Source organism: Gigantopelta aegis, chromosome 10 (genome assembly GCF_016097555.1).
Source record: "Gigantopelta aegis isolate Gae_Host chromosome 10, Gae_host_genome, whole genome shotgun sequence".
In the NCBI taxonomy this organism is placed as follows: domain Eukaryota; kingdom Metazoa; phylum Mollusca; class Gastropoda; order Neomphalida; family Peltospiridae; genus Gigantopelta; species Gigantopelta aegis.
Window position 1 is genome coordinate 89,671,352 of NC_054708.1, and position 21,280 is coordinate 89,692,631.

Here is a 21,280-nt window from a genome sequence, read left to right on the forward strand (position 1 = left end):
TAAGAGATTTAAAAATAATAATAATGATTAGGACTATTGTAATAAATCTCCAAAATATAGTGAATGTCAGGCTTTGCCTATTATATAAATCACATCATTATGTGTGCATAACTACATGTGAATAAATAACAATTCACTGCAAAGCAGTCTCTTACCATTAATTTTATATTATTAATGTACCTATTTCATCCCATCACCTATGGAAATGCACCTATTTCGCAAGATATTTGTACAAACTTGACTGGTTACGTTATTTGCTATGAAAAAGCACTGCACTGGGAACAAGTCTAATGTTTGTACTCACAATAAAAATATTTTGGTACTTTGCTGGAACTAATCATTCAGTAAATTTTACATGAACGGTAAATCGGTTATGCCAAATAAAATGGCATAACCGATGCATGAACGAAACGGTTGTTCGTGCAATTTGTGCAGGCCTGATGTGTGAGTCTGTAACATGTAAGTACGCAAGTACTAGGCTATGTTTAATGTGACATGTAAGTTTATGTACTCAAGTACCTAATTTTAAGTTTTGTTTCTTCAATATACCGCTGCTTTCACTTTTCGTTAATTTTGGTGACGGGGGGGAAAAACGATACATCTTGCATTCACCGTTGATTTTGTGGTTTAAAAAAATGGTGCACATTATATTGTGGTTCATGTTTTTTTTTCTTGGAATGAATGTTCAAATTGCGGGTTGCACATTATACACCGGTGCGCATAATACATGGGAAAATACGGTATATATTTGTTTGGTTATGTACTTCAGGATCCACATAAAAATTGAGTTCTATCAGACACCAGAGAAATGTGGTAAATATATGTTTTTTGGTTATGTACTTCAAGATCCACATTAAAATCCAAAGTTTCTTACCTGATCAATAACATAGAAATGTAAACTGTCTTAATTGGCCATTTTTGGAGGTCGAAGAAGGGATTACATAACAAAATTATTAAAGGTTAATTAGGACCTTTCAGCTGCTTTGTACTCTGGTAAGTGGCTATTACTCATCTTTTATGTAATTGAACCAGAGATATTGTCGGTCTGACATTCACGGGCATTTGTTTTGATAAACCAATCAAAATTTAATATTATTATTTTAATAAAGATTTCTATCTATCTGAAAGATAATAAAAATAAATTGTTAAGAGATACCTTAATGTAGTATAACATTTTTCTGTTCATTTTACTTCTATCTTCTTCGAATAAATCGATTGCATTGATATCGCTAGTTTCATTTTTGTGAAGGCCTGTTTTGGCTCCCAAGGTAAATTATTTTAATAATGAACACTACCATTTTCGTTGTATGATGGATGACAATGGAAACACGAATCCACTATCACAAATGTTTACAAATTTATAAAAGTCTATGCAAAGAAGCCCCAAAATATCTTTCAAACTTATCAATATATGGTTTCAGTTACTCTGGACCAATACTTTGAAATGAATTACATAAAGCTATTCGATCATCGCCAAATACTGCTGTTTTTAATTATAGACTCAAGAAATATTTCTTATAATAATATCATTTGTACATTATGTTTAATGCCATGTAGGCCTATGTATTTTCTGTTTGTTCATAAATGTATGTATTGTAATTCTGTATTGTTTGAGGGCCTCAGGGAAGATTAGATTTTGCTAAGTGTAATGCTCATTAAAAAAGAATTTATTATTATTATTGTTATTACCGTATTATTACTAATGGAAAAAATGTATGACTGTCAAAATTACCATATGTTTGACTTCCAATAGCCAATGATTAATTAATCAATGTGCTCTAGTGGTGTTGTTAAACAAAACAAACTTTACCTGTTAAGTGGTATATTTTAATCTGCAAAAAGCATTCAGTTGGTAGATAAATGTGTCTTTTTAGGATTCTGCAGGAATTGTCATAACTATGTAATGTAGATTAATAGAATCTATATCACTGTTGTGAGGTATAGATTATTAGACTCCATCATACGTGGTCATTGTGGGATGAAAAAGTACACCCGAGGTGGTGGAAATTTCCACTTGGGATGAGGCTTGACCGCATATGATGGAGTCTTTTTTGTTTGACCATTTTATCATAAATAAACTACACTAATTTATCATATTTATCATGTTTGTTACATGTGTTAAATAAAATTTAACACTACAATTTATCAAGATAGCTTTTATAATGAAGGCTTTAACAGCAAAAGTAAGGTGAAGTTAGATTTCATTAGCCCTACGTCATAATCGTGACAAGTTAGATTTCATTAGTCCTAAGCCATAATCGTGATGGTGTGATACACGAATGTATTAATTTTTTCTGATTTATTAATAGTTTTTTAACAAATAAATTATGGTTGATAAATTAAAAATACAAGGCTGCAAGCCCTCCCCTTCTGTTGTTTACCAATCATGCACTATTTAAAAGCATTTGCAGAGTAACAGAGCTCATGTTGACTTTGAGCCCAGCCACGGCTGTTTGCAAGAGACTTTTCTCAGCTATGAACAGGGTAAAAACATCCCAGAGAAGTGTTTGGGGCAGAGAATGTTAAATAATATACTCACAATAATGACACATGGGCAAAAATCCCCAAATATTTTTCAACCAATGCCAGCCATAAGTGGAAAGGGTTCTCGCCACATCCACGACCACTAAGACATACATCGACACAATAATTATATTGAATAACGAAGTTTAAATCAACAAATAGATAAGACAGTGGATAAGCGTTGCAAAATTCTTTATTTGTGTAATCAAACCAATTACTTTCAATATTATTACATTATTAAGCACTGTATTAAATTAAATAGGAGTAACACAACTGGTTACCTTAAGAAGTATGGGCAAGTGGTAAAATATATGGGGCAAGTGAATATCTGATTGGCACTTGCCCTGTGGTAAGTAATGTTTCTGAAAAATGTTGAACCCTTGCTTTAGTGGAAAATAGAATGTAATGTGTAAACTGAATCGGTCAGAATCTTGTAACCTATGGGGGTGGAACTCAATCAGAAAATGAATCCTCTGAGGAGGTTTGATCCTATGCCCCATGTGCAGACTACAATATTTGGTTTATGCTACTAATGGGAGTATTGTGATGACAAAGCTCCAAGATTTAAATAAAAACAGTGTAAAGAACTGCAAAAATACAAATATCACAGTTAGATACTGACATTTACTCAAAATTTCAATTGTATCTTGAAGAAAATAAGGGGATTTGTGCTGTATATTGGCCATTCTCAAAGAGAATGTTACACCCCTGCACCACGGTGAGGTTACAGCACGCGCAGGGGTTAACCTTTTTATAAAGTAATGTTAAAACAAAGAAACTAACTCTTTTTTGGCAAAGATGTCAAATATTAGATGATTACATTATGTTTGTTTTCATTTCCACTACAGGCTTTTTAGACTACCTACATGTATATTCAAAGCTTTTTAGACTTGACCTACATGTATATTCAAAGCTTTTTAGACTTGACCTACATGTATATTCAAAGCTTTTTAGACTTGACCTACATGTATACTCAAAGCTTTTTAGACTATGTTTGTTAAAAGACAATTGTTCCCTTTCTAATGACGTCATTAGCTTTCTGGGTGTTATTTTCCATTGATCTCGGGGAAAAAAGAATGTAATTAACCAATCACAATACAGAACACACTCGCCATCAGTTTACAAATGTAAACAAACTGTTTGTGAAATAATGTTTCATATTGTAATTATTTCAAGAAGAATGTAAAACTCGAGGCAAGCATAGATGTAAGATAAATCAAGAATGTGGATAGAGATGGAATATTAAAAAACAAATGGGAAGCAAACAGCTGCTTGTCAAATCGATTGTCAGAAAGCATATTGGGCATTTTTAGCAGCATAATTTGCCACCAGCCTCCCTCCAATTTCGAGCCTCGAACATTGTTTGAACATGTTTAGACAAATTTTCTTTAGGTTAGCAAATTGAATTGCTACACGGTAAACACATTTTAAACATGGTAATTCTTGATAAAGCTTTATTCGGCAATATATATATCACAACATACATTCACCCTGTTTGAATTTCATTTAATTTTGTGTGTTTTTTAATATTTGCAGGTCAACCACTTATGGAAGAAAATAAATGTGACAATGCAAGTTGCAAACACATGTGTGTAAAAAAAAATCATATAATCCATTGCACATGTCCAAGGAACAAAGTACTATGGCTTGATGGATTACATTGTGTAGCTACAGGTATTGTTATAATATTCAGATATATACTCTTCAAAAAAAGAAACTTTACATTGGTAAAAGTAATGCTATCGGATTATTTTTACAGAATCAAAAACATCGTAAAGACATGTAAGTGAGCAAATGGTGATGCAAAAACACTAGAAAACATGTTCGATTCACATAAACGTAGCCACAGTCAATGTTTGAACTGAAACGTAAAAACGCAACCCTCCGAGAAGCATGTGCATCATGCAGTTATGTAACTTTACATGCCAAGCCCTCCGTTGGTGGAGCATAAAACCCACATCTGAATCTATTGGGAATCGTGTGAAATATTTAGAAAAATTTATTATATGTAATAATTAGAATTGTGACAGAACAAGAAATAATAATGCAAAAATAGTATGGTTCTCAAGTTTCAGTGAGAACTAGCTTCAAAAATGTAGTATGTAGTGGGTTATGATGTGGGTGATCAAGACTGGTCTGGCCTCAAGCTTCTAAAGTGTAGCATGTAGTGGGTTATCAAGACCAGTCTGGCTCAAGTTTCTAAAGTGTAGCATGTAGTGGGTTATGATGTGAGTTGTATAGTGGATTATGTAGTCGGTTATCAAGACCGGTCTGGACTCTCAAGCTTCTAAAGTGTAGCATGTAGTGGGTTATCAAGACCGGTGTGGCCTCAAGCTTCTAAAGTGTAGCATGTAGTGGGTTATCAAGACCAGTCTGGCCTCCAGCTTCTAAAGTGTAAAATGTAGTGGGTTATCAAGACCGGTCTGGCCTCAAGGTTCTAAAGTGTAGCATGTAGTGGGTTATGATGTGGGTTATCGAGACCGGTCTGGCCTCAAGCTTCTAAAGTGTAGCATGTAGTGGGTTACAATGTGGGTTATCAAGACCGATCTGGCCTCAAGCTTCTAAAGTGTAGCATGTAGTGGGTTATGTAGTGGGTTATCAAGACCAGTCTGACCTGGCCTCAAGCTTCTAAAGTGTAGCATATGTAGTGGGTTATGATGTGGGTTATATAGTGGATTATGTTGTGGGTTATCAAGACCGGTCTGGCCTCGAGTCAATCATTTGTTAACCAGTTTCTGTGAACCAAAGTAGCCCCAAAGAGAACAGAAAGTAAAGTGAAAGGTCAATATTTCTTTGCCAAAATTCGTAATACATTGTTTTCTTATGTTGGTTTGATGAAAACCTTGATTTTAATAAAATTATCTGCTCTTTGTCAATGTAACTGCTGCAGTAACATCCATAATATATATAAATAAACAATATAAAACTCAAAATAAGTGCACAATATGTGTTAATGTTCCCACTCAAAGAGCATGAAAAAACACCTTGCTTGTGATGAGCTTCCCACATGCTTGCGACGAGCTACCTGCAAACGTGCGATGAGCTTCCCGCATGCTTGCGACTAGCTACCTGCAAGCTTGCGCCATCATCATCAGCGGCCATCTTGTATCATTTATAATTCTACAAAAACCAATAATGATCAGTTTTAAAGTGAAAAACATGAACTGTTAAAACAAAAAGTAGATGCTACATGTAGTCAGATACGTACAAAGTTAGTTTTCCTGTATGATAGACATTTTCCGTGTATGTGGGGTAATCTTGACTGAACTAATATCTTAAGAAAACTGCTGATCCTATATTCTTCTTCTTTTAGGTTATATTTCTCCGCTGTCTGGAGATTCACACAGTGGTGTACAGTCATTTGTTTGTTTCTTCTTGTTTTCTGTTTTCTCCTGTTCCACCAAGCAGGATTCAACTAAACTTGGTCAAAATGAACCTCTCATATATGACTAAGTGTTGTTATTTTTTGGCCAATAAAATTTCCAAGATGGCCACCCTGTCCTCTGAATAACTGAGACATTTTTTTACTTTTTCTCAAGTTCCACCATGCAAATTTCAACCATTTGTATTCTTAATGATTCTCTGATGGCCCTGACCAAGTTTTGTTATTTTTCAGGCCGATTCAAAATCCAAGATGGCCGCTCTGGCCTCAGATTGACAGAGATCTTTTATACTTCATCTTAAGTTCTACTAGCCAGGTTTCAACCAAACTTGGTTCGAACAATGCTCTCATGGCCAATTCAAAACCCAAGGTGGCCGCCCTGGCCTCTGATTGACTGAGACATTCTTTACTTCTTCTCAAGGTCCACCAGGCAGGTTTCAATGTAATTCAGTCCAAATGATCCTCTCATGGCACTTATAAGTATTGCTATTTTTTGGTCTGATTTAAAATCCAAGATGACCACCCTGGCTCAGACATTTTCAACATCTCAGATTCCACCAGGCAAATTTCAACCAAACATTGCCCAAGTCATCCTCTCATAGCCATGCATATATTGTAATTTGTGGGGCCATTTGAAAATCCAATAATTACAAGATGATCCAGTTTTTACCAGATTACGTCATCATGCATATGTATTAATCTTAATTTTGTTTTAATTATTATTGTAAATACTATCTAAATCTGTTACATGTATTGGTTGTTTAGTCGCTGTTGCCACTGAATTTTATAAATTATATCAGAAGTTATGAATTAAAAAAAAATAACCATGAAAATTATTTGGACTTAGGTTTTTTTCTGTTCGATTTCAACTATACAAACTAAGCCTTTTTTATGTGGAGCCTTGCACGACCTTTCAGAAGTGTAGACATGCTTCCATGCAGCAAACTTGCAGAAATGAAAACATGTTAGTAAGAATCTTGCACAGCTGAAGACATGCATGCACATATCTTGCAGAATTGAAAACATTATTGTGAGAAGCTTGCACAGTTGAAGATATGTACCGGCCTCGGTGGCGTCGTGGCAGGCCATCGGTCTACAGGCTGGTAGGTACTGGGTTCGGATCCCAGTCGAGGCATGGGATTTTTAATCGAGATACCGACTCCAAACCCTGAGTGAGTGCTCCGCAAGGCTCAATGGGTAGGTGTAAACCACTTGCACCGACCAGTGATCCATAACTGGTTCAACAAAGGCCATGGTTTGTGCTATCCTGCCTGTGGGAAGCGCAAATAAAAGATCCCTTGCTGCCTGTCGTAAAAAAGAGTAGCCTATGTGGCGACAGCGGGTTTCCTCTAAAAACAGTGTCAGAATGACCATATGTTTGACGTCCAATAGCCGATGATAATATTAAAAATCAATGTGCTCTAGCGGCGTCGTTAAATAAAACAAACTTTACTTTAGTTGAAGATATGCATGCAGCAAGCTTGCAGAAATGAAAACATTATTGTGAGAAGCTTGTACAGTTGAAGATATGCATGCAGCAATCTTGCAAAAATGAAAACATGCTTGCGGGAAGCTTCCACAGTTGAAGATATGCATGCAGCAAGCTTGCGCATGCTTACAGGTAGTACTAAACCAAATAACTTCCGGCTGGGTCAAAGTTCGAGGTGCACCGAACTTTTGATAGAGAAGTGAACACCACAAGTCCTGTGATTGGTTATAAATGCGAGTGTGTTGGTTGAAAAAATAATAGTTTCATCTGGGTAAAAAAAATATGTAATTTTATTTCATCTAGTACCAATGTGTCAAGTAGCCTTGTGCTTGAAACATATGGGGTACCTGTAAAAAAAAGTACTCGAATTTTGTGCGGAACTAGGGTAGTCATAGACGCTACCCGTTATCTCAGAAACGAGCAGCTTGACCCCCAATTTTTTCTGATTCACTTTAAGTGTGAGGGATGGTAGTATTTATATCCGTGGCGTTTATGTCGGTTGATACGTTGCAGGTAGGAGTTTTAGCCACATATGTTACTATTGTCGTCTATGGGATTTGATTTGGTAGTATACACCTACACAAATAAAAACGTGACAAGCTTGCAGAATTACTGATTATCTTACGCAAGCTAAATTTTAGCTTGCAAATATCTTTCATTGCTTGTACTATCTTGTAACAACCATATCTTGTGACAACCTATCCGTAAGCATGCATTTTTGTTTGGGTTGTGCCCTTCGCACATCAGGCTGGATGCCATTTTGTCTTTCAAGACTACAATGCCGTGCTCACTGGAATCTACTGGTCACTTCATACATACACCAAGAGAATATCACCACACTTCCATTGAGCACATGTGGGACATCATAAGACAACATCTCCGAGAACATCAGCGTTTTCCAACCAACTTAGTTGAATTAGGTGCTGCACTCCAAGAGGAATGGGACAGGATATCCCAAAATGTTATTGAACTTTTAATCAGGAGCATGCCATGCCGGATTCGTGCATGCTTGGCGAACTGCAGGGGTTTTGCCCGTTACTAGTGCAATTATTGACCACATTAAATTGACAAGCATCACCCCTGTATCTCCTCCGAACCTACCTCACTATCCTGGCTAGAATCTTTAATGCCTATCCCTTGTCACGTGAGTTCTTGTGTTTTACCATTAATTATTATTACAATAAATATTAATACATCTCTGTTACATTATGTTATATATCCCCTACGTATTTTGAACAGTATATTACTGTAACCTATTTCACAATCTTCATTCAACAATAATAAAGAAGGAAAGAATATCTATCTGATCATCAGACGTAAACTGGCAGGTACTGGGTTTGTATCAAGGTACCAGCTCCCATTCTAAGTGAGTTTCAGTGGCTCGGTGGGAAGTAATACAGTGACCTCTCTCTCACTTACAAATATATATATCTATAGCCATTATAAACCGCTATTCTGGACAGATATATGTAGTTGAAATGTGTGCTGAGAACAGTTTGCCATTACCTCAATTGAATAAGCTACATGCTGGAAAACTAAGTTCAATTATATGAGATCATGAACATAGAACCACCCTACCCAGTTTTGTTTTTTAGTAAAATAATGTATTAAATATGTGGAACTGGACATCGTTCTATAATCATTGGTTATTAATTCCAATAAAAAGCAAAGATAATATATACCACAAACATTTATAAATGAACACTTGATAAATACATAAACACTTTTGATAAAGTTCTTGTTTAAAAAAAAGTCTAGATTAAGTGGATTCTTGCAGATATTATATTATGATTATTATTATCACAGTTGGGCCTATATTAAAGTGCAGGTGGGCTTGTTTGAAAGTCGGTCCACACAAAATATAGACATATATATAATAATCATGAACTGAGAGGCATACATATCACAATGAGTATTCACTAAATGTTTTCTATAGAAATGTTGAATCTACAATATAATCCACAAGACCTTTTTAACAGTTTCTTGTCGTTCTGGGGGTGGGATGTAGCCCAGAGGTACTGGACTGATGCTTGGTCGCTCTAGGCTCGATCCCCGTCAAGTGGGCCCATTGGGCTATTTCTCATTCCAGCCAGTGCACCACAATTATATGTATGTGCTGCACTGCTGGAACATTCTGCTATTCTGCTATTTTGGTGTACATGTATTTTAAATTGCCCTTTAGGTGATAATAAAAAAGTGTTTTTATAGGTGCTGTATTACTTTTACAACAGCAGTGTAAATATTTGCATTTATCCAAATGTTGCTCGATTTGTCACAACCTACAAGTCCTAGATCAGTGAAAAACGGTTTATAGATTCAACTACATGTATAGATGTTTATCACAGTTCATGTGTAAAAAAACCTTCATTCTCATTTTAAAATAAAATATTTTTCTTTAGCTGAACGTTGAATGTTGTCTCACAAACTGCAAGTCCTACATCACTGAATGTTGGTTTATAATTGCACCTAGGGATCTTCATCACATTGCATGTGAAAGAAATGAAAAAGTAATCAAATTAAAAGTTTGATTTCATTTTGTTTAATGAAATATATTTCAAACTTGTATTGATTCTTTTTTGTTTAAACATATATTGAGATGTTGAATAAGTTTATGGTAGGGAAGACATTTAATTGCATGGAATTCTTATTCATTTATAACATCGCCATACATCTGTTTTAAGGTTTATTTCTTGGCCTTTCTTTCAGATCCTGATGTGCAGATCACTTCGAAGCCAAGAAATATGGCACCTAGAGCACAACAGATTTGTTCAAGTGTTGATTCAAAGTTAGCTACTATTTTTAATCTAGCGGAATATAATGAAATGAAGAAAGTGACGGAGAAGAATCGTGAAGATCATTTTATAGGTAATTTACAAAAGTCAATCTGAAAATGATCTGTCATGAATATATGAATCTTATTTTGACATTACAATCAGACCTCTTTACAATGACTGTCATTGCAATGACATTTACACCATCTAACATGCAAACAATTTATACAGCATAAAATCCCATGCTTTGAAATAAAATTTGCCGTCCAAAACATACAGTGAAACTTTACAACAAACCGTAGAGAAATGTTTTAATTACAGTGTTAAATGTAACATTCTATTATGACTAAAGTGTTCAAAGTTTCATAATAAAAAGGAGTGAACAGGTGTGACACTCCCACCTTGTAAGAGTAAATAAAGGTTCAAAGTTCCAGTCGCTATTTAATGTCTGTTACAGTAAGTATGAAGTATTTGGTCATTCTTTTATTTTGTAGATCTATTTAAGAAACTTAAAATATTTATCATTTCTTGCCATCTTATTTGCAGGTACATTCCTCCATATCCATAGATCTGATAAAAACGCCCCGGCAGCCAATCATTAGCTAAAACTTCCCTTGCACGAGGACACCGTCCTTCCAACATGATATCAGTTCATTATGATAGATCATTAGCTAAATCTTCCCTTGTACGAGTGCACCGTCATTCCAACATCATATCAGCTCATTGTGATAGACCATTAGCTAAATCTTCCCTTGTACGAGGGCACGATTCTTCCAACATGATATCAGCTCATTGTGATAGATCATTAGCTAAATCTTCCCTTGTACGAGGGCACCGTCCTTCCAACATGATGTCAGCTCATTGTGATAGATCATTAGGTAAATCTTCCCTTGTACGAGGACACTGTCCTTCCAACATGATGTCAGCTCATTGTGATAGATCATTAGGTAAATCTTCCCTCGTACGAGGGCACCGTCCTTCCAACATGATCAGCTCATTGTGATAGATCATTAGCTAAATCTTCCCTCGTACGAGGACAGTCCTTCCAACATGATGTCAGCTCATTGTGATAGATCATTAGGTAAATCTTCCCTCGTATGAGGGCACCGTCCTTCCAACATGATCAGCTCGTTGTGATAGATCATTAGCTAAATCTTCCCTCGTATGAGGGCACCGTCCTTCCAACATGATGTCAAGTCATTGTGATAGATCATTAGCTAAATCTTCCCTCGTACGAGGGCACCGTCTTTCCAACATGATGTCAAGTCGTTGTGATAGATCATTAGCTAAAACCTCCCTCGTACGAGGGCACCGTCCTTCCAACATGATGTCGGCTCATTGTGATAGATCATTAGCTAAATCTTCCCTCGTACGAGGGTACCGTCCTTCCAACATGATGTCGGCTCATTGTGATAGACCATTAGCTAAATCTTCCCTCGTACGAGGGCACCGTCCTTCCAACATCATGTCGGCTCATTGTGATAGACCATTAGGTAAATCTTCCCTCGTACGAGGGCACCGTCCTTCCAACATGATGTCGGTGACCGGTCAAAACCCCCTCCGGTCAAAACCCCCTCGGTCAAAACCCCCTCAGTCTAAACCCCCTCCAGTCAAAACCCCCTCCAGTCAAAACCCCCTTATTTAGGAAATAATTATAAGAAATGACAAAATAATTAATACCCAAAATATTTATTCACACTTGCATATTATAACATTTGATTGCATAGACTTTTGTATAAGTCATAATCCATTAGATCGCATTTAGATCTATTTCCATCTGATGCAGTGTCCGATGCCTTTGAGAGTATCCTCCATTGACTTAGCACCATCTCGGCGGGCTGTGCACAAATTCAAGAGCTTAGACTGCAATTTGACTGTTTTACGGCGAACACGTTTTGCTGGGGGCTCACCCCTGTTGTCTCGCAGTAACAGTGTGGATGCCATGCACGCCAGATGGTTGGGTGAGCATGTCCGATAAGCTTGGCAAAGGCATTATTCCAGCCTTCACACACGTTGTTGGTTCGAGATCCATTAGTTAGTGTGATGTCATGGACATTCCAGAGTTCTGGAGAAAATGTTGGAGGCGATCGACGCATCCTGATGGGTGGAACAATGCCGTTTGGTTGTGTTGGTAGCTGGATACGGCGAAACTGACCAGAGACGTATGTGTTATCGAAGTAGTCGATTAGTGGTTCAAGTCCTTCTGGTGTGTTTTCCCTCAAGTATTGGATACCGGACACAACATCACCTGTTGGCAAAAATGCCAAACCATCCAACATGCCACAGAAAAGTTTTACGTCACTGTTCTCCCGATACAAATGTACAAGTCCCAGACTCTGAATCTTCCTCCACGTGCTCTGTGTCAGGTGATAAAAGCAGCCATGACTTCTAGTGTGTGGGCCGAACGTTGAACTGACAGCGTTGATGATGGCTAACTCGTAGTCGGTGATCACAGTTGATGGATCTAATTGAAAACCAAGCACCTGACACTTATTCTCGATGGATTGTAACAGTTCTTCATATGTGGATTGGCTCTTGTTTGAGAGAAATGCATAGACACAGCTGATCGATGAATCTCTGAGCGGCGCACGAATGACAAACAGTTGATGGAACAGGAGCGGAGCAGAGTTAAATGTTCCATCCATGTACCAGACATCCGAACGAGCCAGATGCGTTAGTCCCTCTTCAGTCGCAAACACTAACATACGGCTGGGCGAATCCACACCATTGTCATAGATCAAAAACATTTGTGGATCATCACCTCCAGTCGTAATCCACTGATCCTCAATGATTAAGTCTTGAAGTGATTGTGGATTTTTAGGAAGATGCTTGGCACACTCCCGACGTAGTGTACGTTTCACAACTTCTGGGTTGCCTAGAGCAGCACGAATATCAGTTGTAGCAGTTGCTGTAGTATCCACGACTATCTGGGTTGGCGTACCCCGCGATGTACCACTTATGTTCTTCATGGTGTTTTTCAGCCTACTAGCTGCAACAGAGTCGGGATTGGGATCATGAGTGTGTTGGACAGTGTGTATCTCTGTCTGGATCTCAATATCTGTGGTCACTGCTCCCTTGCAAGAAAAGGAAGCCCTGTTGGAGCATTCCCATCGCACTGTAGACTTAGACTTGTTCTTTTTGGTATACATATATCCTTCATGCAGAAGCTTTTGACCACCCTTGTGATTTTGTATCACTTCCATGGTTGTTCACAGAATGAATGATTAATAGACCAGACCCTAACCATTTTCTTGTAGCATCCCATGTGACATTTGCTGCATGTACTCTACTTTCATGTTCAAAAATAACTGCTCAATCATTAATCCCATCAATAGCTAAGATCCCTTCAATAGCTAAGATCACATAAGTAACAGAGATTGCTAATTACTATCAAATTCGTTCATTATATTATTTAAAGGATTTCTCAAGGCTCCCAATTACATTAATCCCTGCAGCAGCTAGCCAAGATCAAGCTGTTGTTGTTGTTGTTGCTAATTACTATCATGTTCTTTCCTTATATTGCAAATTACTATCAAGTTCTTTCATTATACTATTATATTATATAAGTAGTTTTCCTAGGCTTCCCAATTACATCTATCTCTAAGATCAAACATTTTGTAAAAACTACAATTCTAAGTCTATGAGTAGCTTCACTGAAAGCCTAAAGTCTATGTAGTGTAACATACACTAAATAAAAACATAAATAAATATATTTCAGATAATTATTCAAAAGAGATTAAAACAATTATTCATCTATGTTAATATTTTACCAACTTTACCACTATAAATACCAAACAATAATAATAAGAGGGGGTTTTGACCGTCTGACTATTTATTGCAGGGGGTTTTGACTGGAGGGGGTTTTGACCGAGGGGGTTTTGACCGAAGGGGTTTTTCACCTGGATTCCATGATGTCAGCTCATTGTGATAGACCATTAGCTAAATCTTCCCTCGTACGAGGGCACCGTCCTTCCAACATCATGTCAGCTCATTGTGATAGATCATTAGATAAATCTTCCCTTGTACGAGGACACTGTCCTTCCAACATCATGTCAGCTCATTGTGATAGACCATTAGGTAAATCTTCCCTCGTACGAGGGCACCGTCCTTCCAACATGATCAGCTCATTGTGATAGATCATTAGCTAAATCTTCCCTTGTCTGAGGGCACCATCCTTCCAACATAATCAGCCCATTGGTCTAGTCAGCAATAATGCCAACTCGATCGTCTTGTCGGGTTGGTGTGCGCTAGCAGCCAACGAAATTGTTGTCACTAATTACTTGTTGTTACTAATTAATGCGTCATGATATTATTGCGTCCGTACATGAGTGAACAAAAATGCGTATTTTTATTAATGCGTCGGGCAAAAGTCCACATCACATAAAAACCACAGTTGTGTTCTTATTATATTGTTTGGGCTTCATCTTTCATGTGAAAAGAAGTCAGTAGTTGTTTTGACAGCTACTACATAATCTGAAGCTAATCGCATGGTGGGTCGACCAGGAAGCCCTAATTACTTAAAGTAGTGTAATTAGTATAACTACACCTTATTGTTAAGGGTATGCCTCGCACTTTTGTGTGGTGATTGCTTCTAATTAATCCACCAGTAGGAATAAAAGGTAAACGGGTCGCTATTGCAGGGCACAATATTTCACGCGAACGCAGACGTATTATTCTAACAAATGTTTTAGACTGATTTTATACACTTGATGCGCAGCACAGGAATAGACGTTAACAAATGCGATATATTGCAACAGTGACAACTTGCGACCAGTCTAACTTAAAATGCCATGTATAGAGTAGAGCCAAATGGTTTGAAGAAATATGCACGGATTGTTGGTTGCGGTTATATAATTTTCTACTGTTTCATTTTTAAAGGAATATATTTAGTAATAAAATTTGTTGATGTTAATTTTACAAATGTTCAAAACAGTTTAAATGTATACAGTAATCCAGAAGTGTAAGAAAATTTGAAAAATACTCACATCGCAAAATGAACTTTTTAAAAACAAAACATTTGGAACATCACTGTATAATGTGTATGATATAACCGCTATGATATTCCAGGAAAGTGAAAATAGAATGGCAACATCGAAATGAAAGTAAGATTCTTGAAGTATTCACAAAACGACATTTAACAAAAATAGTTTTTGTATTTTGTTTCATCTTTATATTATAAAAGTTTTATTTTATTTAGAAGTATTATAGTAAAATCCTGCACATTTTTTGTATTGGGAATGAGACTAAACAAAATGCGTCAAGTTATTATTGCGTCGATGTGTTCGCCGCATTTTTCGCATTAATTACTTGCTCGCATTAATTTCATGATTTACAGTATATATATATTTTATTTTTTGGTTTCTTCTTAACTAAAATTAAAGATTAACATTGAATAGTTCAAAGTCTGTTTTATTACAAAAACAATTTATCCTAGAGATTTGATTGAATAGTTTTTTAAACTATTACTTTGAAAAGTAAAATTGAAAATTTAACTGAAAGTAACTTTTAGTTTGTTTTTTCCTTAAGTTTTGATTCCCCACACCTGAAACTTGGTAGGCTATGATTCTATAACTTGGTCTTTAAAAACTAAATGAAAGAACTAAATGTTTACATTAACCAATTGCTAATTACATAGCAGATCGATCTATCCAGACTATATTAAAAAAAATTGTTTGTTTTTGTTTTGCAGAATCCCATCTGAATGTTGGATGACATATCAAGATGGCACTGAACAGGACATAACTGAAGAAAAGGGATGTGAGAGAATCCAATCTAACATTTGAAACTAAATATACATTTATATTATTTATAAAATATTTCTTTGCATATACTGTTCAGATATACATGTATTAGTGGATCACTTCGGAAAGAATAAAACACCACTTTGTTAAGACTATTGTGTTTCAATTTTTGTTTTGCTGACTGTTTACAGATGTGGAAGTGCTGTCATACTGTACCGGTGACATAAGAACAATAACTTTTTAAAATAATTATTTATTTAAATGGGTCCAAGGAATTCCCATGGTATTCATGGATTTTGAACCTGTTGTTTCACCCTTGTTTTTTCTTTTCTTTTTCCTTTTTTGACAAAACATTTGTTACGGGTTGGTAGCTTGACCAAACTTTGTGTCCATTTCCGTGGGTGGAGATGGGGTCAGTGGCATTAATACAGTAATTACCTGAGAATATTGAATTGGCCTCCAGGGACAGATTGCTGCCCAATTTTATTTGCTTAATGGTGCCACCAGAGCACTGATTAGTTCATCACTGGCTACTGGATATAAACAATTAAATTGATCATTAATTCTAACCCATAGTCTTCAGAGGAAGCTCTCTACATGTTTCAAAAGCAGAAAGTCATCTTTTATATGATCTTACCTCAGACAGGACAGAACATACCACAGCCTTTGATATTCACTTATATTTCACTTATACAGCAATTTTTGTGAAATGTAATGAATCACTTACTATCTTATACTTAGCTTATATTTCACTTATACAGCAGTATCTGTCAAATATCAGTGAATCACTTATATTTCACTTATACAGCAGTATCTGTCAAATATCAGTGAATCACTTATATTTCACTTATACAGCAGTATCTGTCAAATATATGTGAATCACTTATGCATGTATTTCACTTATACATATTTTTTTGTAAAATATCAGTGAATCACTTATACTTCACTTATACAGCAATGTTTGTAAATATCAGTGAATCACCTATACTTCACTTATATTTCACTTATACTTCACTTATACAGCGTTTCTTGTAAAATATCAGTGACTCACTTTATACTTCACTTATATTTCACTTATACAGCATTTTTTGTGAAATATCAGTGAATCACTTATACTTCACTTATATTTCACCTATACTTCACTTATACAGCAGTTTCTGTTAAATATTGGTGAATCACTTATACTTCACTTATATTTCACTTATACAGCAATTTCTGTTAAATATCGTTGAATCACTTATCTAACACTTCTGTTAAATATAAGCGAATGACTTATATATATGGTTAATACTTCACCTATATGTCACATATACTTAGTATAAGTGATACCTCATTTGCATACAAAATCGTAATCGCTTACTTATAAGTCACTTATACTTGAAAAGTATTAACCATGTCCTTGCATGGCTTTTGAAAAAAACAAAGGTGAGTGAAAAATCGCACACCTCAAAACGCTTAGGCGAGTGAAAAATGGCACTCATCAAAATGCTAAGGTGAGTGAAAAATTGCACTCATCAAAATGCTACTTAGGTGAGTGAAAAAATCGCACTCATCAAAATGCTACTTAAGTGAGTGAAAAATCGCACTCAACAAAATGCTACTTAGGTGAGTGAAAAATCGCACTCATCAAAATGCTACTTAGGTGAGTGAAAAATCGCACTCATCAAAATGCTAAGGCGAGTGAAACCAATTATGGCTCATTCCACGTTACGTGTACATGTTACACTTCAGACTCACTTTGGGTGAAAATGTTTGTAAATTAGAATTTTATGAAAGGGCTCCTGATATAACCTACTGATTAGTAATAATCCCACTTTAGTACTTCACAAAATAAAACAAGAAACATTGGCTAAATTTCAAACATATTTGTAATGGCTTAGATTTGATTGTGTTACGTGTGTTACATTTGCACGACAGACATTTTTCTATCCGATTTGGAAGTTGCCAAAATTCTGTGAGTTTACAAATGATAATAAAATTTTGTGTGTTGCTTTTAATCACCAAAATGTAAGTTAATATTTATCAGAAAAGAATGAATGAATGTTTAACGACACCCCAGCACGAAAAATACATCGGCTATTGGGTGTCAAACTATGATAATGCAAACAAATAAGGTGATGATCAACATCAATATAAAAATTCAAGATTTAAATAAAAACAGTGTAAAGAACTGCAAAAATACAAATATCACGGATAGATGCTGACTTTTACTCAAAATTTCAATTTGTGCTGTATTGGCCATTCTCACAGAGAATGTTACACCCCTGCACCACGGTGAGGTTACAGCACGTGCAGGGGTTATCAGAAACGAATAATCTCATTACTCGGACATTTGTTTTCCAAATCATTAAAATGCAGTGTTACGTGTGTTACATAAATTTTTTACATGTGTTACATGTCTGATTTGAGAAACTGAACATTAGCTTGTATTGCAAACAAATTTTATTTGTTTTACTTCATTTTGTTTTAGTGACTGTTGATAATGTTTTTAGCAGAAAAGTTAAGTATTCTGTTCTCAGGGGTGGATTTAGAGGGGGTTAGCACCACCCACCTTTTTTTCAGTGGCAAATATCACTCAAATAATATTGCCTGTTTACACTCACTCATACTTGTAGTACTAATTTTCCAGTCAGTGCATCCTGAACCTCCTTTTAAAAAATCTTACATCAAACTTGTCAAAATAAGAAGGCAATTGGTAAATTTCATTGGCTATTGCAGCGTTTGCACAAAATGTTATGTTTTACATTTTAATAGTAGGCTAATCTGATCATTATTTTGCAGATGAATTACATTGTTTAGGAAGACACAAAAGAAGATACATTTATAGAGCTGCTTCCATAACTAAATTCCCAACTCTAAATATTCTAATGTTAAGTGTAAAACCAGTACATAAATATATAAATAAATACTTCAATACATGTATACAGACAGTAGCAGAGTTCCCATTGACTGTATTTAGATGGTTTTGTACAATTTATTACTTAAAGACATGTTTGTTGGGTAAAACATTCATCTCCTACCCCATGTAACACACGTAACGTTAACACGTGTATATATATATATATATATATATATATATACCTTTCCATTGTTACATGGTTTGATGAACATGCAGCTAAACAGATATAGGATCAATTTGTCTTGAATTTAATTATAATGTACAACGGACATGATTAGGATAGTTGAGATGGGGAAAAACCCACTGGTTCCAAGGAGGTGGTTCATGAACTACGACCCAAGCATCTCCAGTGTGCACTACCAACTCGTATTATTATTATTTTTTTTTAAATAACTTGTGAAACGTAGACCTACAATTACTTCAATTGATAGTGTAGGTTGGGACATTGACATTCACGTGACATTGTTAATTCAATAATTACCCAACCAGTCTCCCTCCCTCAACATTTTGTAATGTTCACGCCATTTGACCTACCGCTACAAGTTATGAACGGCTCTTGACAGCGTTACGGCATAGATGCTTATTTAGGCTCATAGATAGGAACAATATCTGAAGTGGGGGATGGACACAACCTCTATGGTGGGGAGACAAGCCATATTTTTACATTTATTTATATAGAACGGGTCTGTTATTTTCAAATCAACAATAAACCACGTGATCAGACGTATCCCGCCTTTTCACGGATCGTAATTTTGTTTTGTCATACAAAATTATTTTTAATTCACTGCAGATATATATGTAAATATAACTTACACCTAAATAATAAAATAATAAATGTTAAGTAATATATTTTTAATCTTAGATTAATCCGTCTAACAGGTTTTCGTTTTATCACATTACCGATAATGTAATCAGTAATTCACAAAAATCAAAGGAAAGCTCATTTTCACATTTGTGGTAAACAGCCAATTGCTTCTTGTTAAACTAAAATGACAAAACAATAAAAAAAAATTCCCCTTTTTCAGGTATAGAATATAATTTGTCGATCAAGTATATTATTTATTTCAGCCGAGATGTTCTGAGTGGGGAATTCAGAACTCACCAACTCAGAGGTATTCTAAATATTCACGAGCTAAGACTATTATGTTATTAAGACCATGTTTATTTAACTGAAAACCACGATATTTGTATAACATTTTGCGATGAGACACAGCTGATTTCGTTGTTTTTTTTCCAATTAATTTTTTTAAGTACAACAAATTGCTAAAAATTATGATACTGGTTTGTAAAAAAAATATTTTACTTGTCTGCCGGATAACCACTAAGGTAAATTATGCTTGTCCGAGTAAATTTTCACTTGTCGGGACAAACGGACAAGTGCTTCTTTTGAATGCTATATATATATATATATATATATATACACACACACACACACACACACATGCCCTTACCGAAATGACTTATATTTTTCACTTATAAGTGAAGTATAAGTCGTTAATACTTTTCAAGTATAAGTGACTTATAAGTAAACGATTAGGATTTTGTATGCAAATGAGGTATCACTTATACAAAGTATATGTGACATATAAGTGAAGTGTTAACCATATATATAAGTGAAGTGTAAGTCATTCGCTTATATTTAACAGAAGTGTTAGATATATATAAGTGACTTATAAGTGAAGTACAAGTGATTTACTGATATTTAACACAAACTGCTGTATAAGTAAAGTACAAGTGATTCACTGATATTTACAAACATTGCTGTATAGTGAAGTATAAGTGATTCACTGATATTTTACAAAAAATGCTGTATAAGTGAAATATAAGTGAAGTATAAGTGATTCACTGATATTTACAAACATTGCTGTATAAGTGAAGTATAAGTGATTCACTGATATTTTACAAAAACCCCCACTATAAGTGAAGTATAAGTGAAGTATAAGTCATTCACTGATATTTAACAGAAACTGTTGTATAAGTAAAGTATAGGTGAAGTATAAGTGATTCATTGATATTTACAAACATTGCTGTATAAGTGAAGTATAAGTGATTCACTGATATTTTACAAAAAAACCCACTATAAGTGAAGTATAAGTGAAGTATAAGTCATTCACTGATATTTAACAGAAACTGTTGTATAAGTAAAGTATAGGTAAAGTATAAGTGATTCACTGATATTTACAAACATTGCTGTATAAGTGAAGTATAAGTGATTCACTGATATTTTACAAAAACGCTGTGTAAGTGAAATATAAGTGAATATCAAAGGTTGTGGTATGTTCTGTCCTGTCTGAGGTAAGATCATATAAAAGATGACTTGCTGCTTTTGAAACATGTAGAGAGCGTCCTCTGAAGACTATGGGTCAGAATTAATTATCAATTTAATTTTTTACATCCAGTAGCCAGTGATGAACTAATCAGTGCTCTGGTGACATCATTAAACAAATGAAATTAGGCAGCAATCTGTCCCTGGAG

General features: G+C 35.3%; 1 protein-coding gene across 1 annotated transcript in view; it reads left to right on the forward strand.

Annotated features, from left to right (window-relative positions):
- The window catches only part of LOC121383901, a 167,786-nt gene that overhangs the window by 23,982 nt on the left and 122,524 nt on the right, over positions 1–21,280 (forward strand). The window contains exons 3-4 of the mRNA XM_041513999.1: positions 4,060–4,197; positions 10,101–10,259. Coding sequence (XP_041369933.1) covers positions 4,060–4,197; positions 10,101–10,259 — 297 coding nt within the window. The remainder of the gene's footprint in view (positions 1–4,059; positions 4,198–10,100; positions 10,260–21,280) is intronic.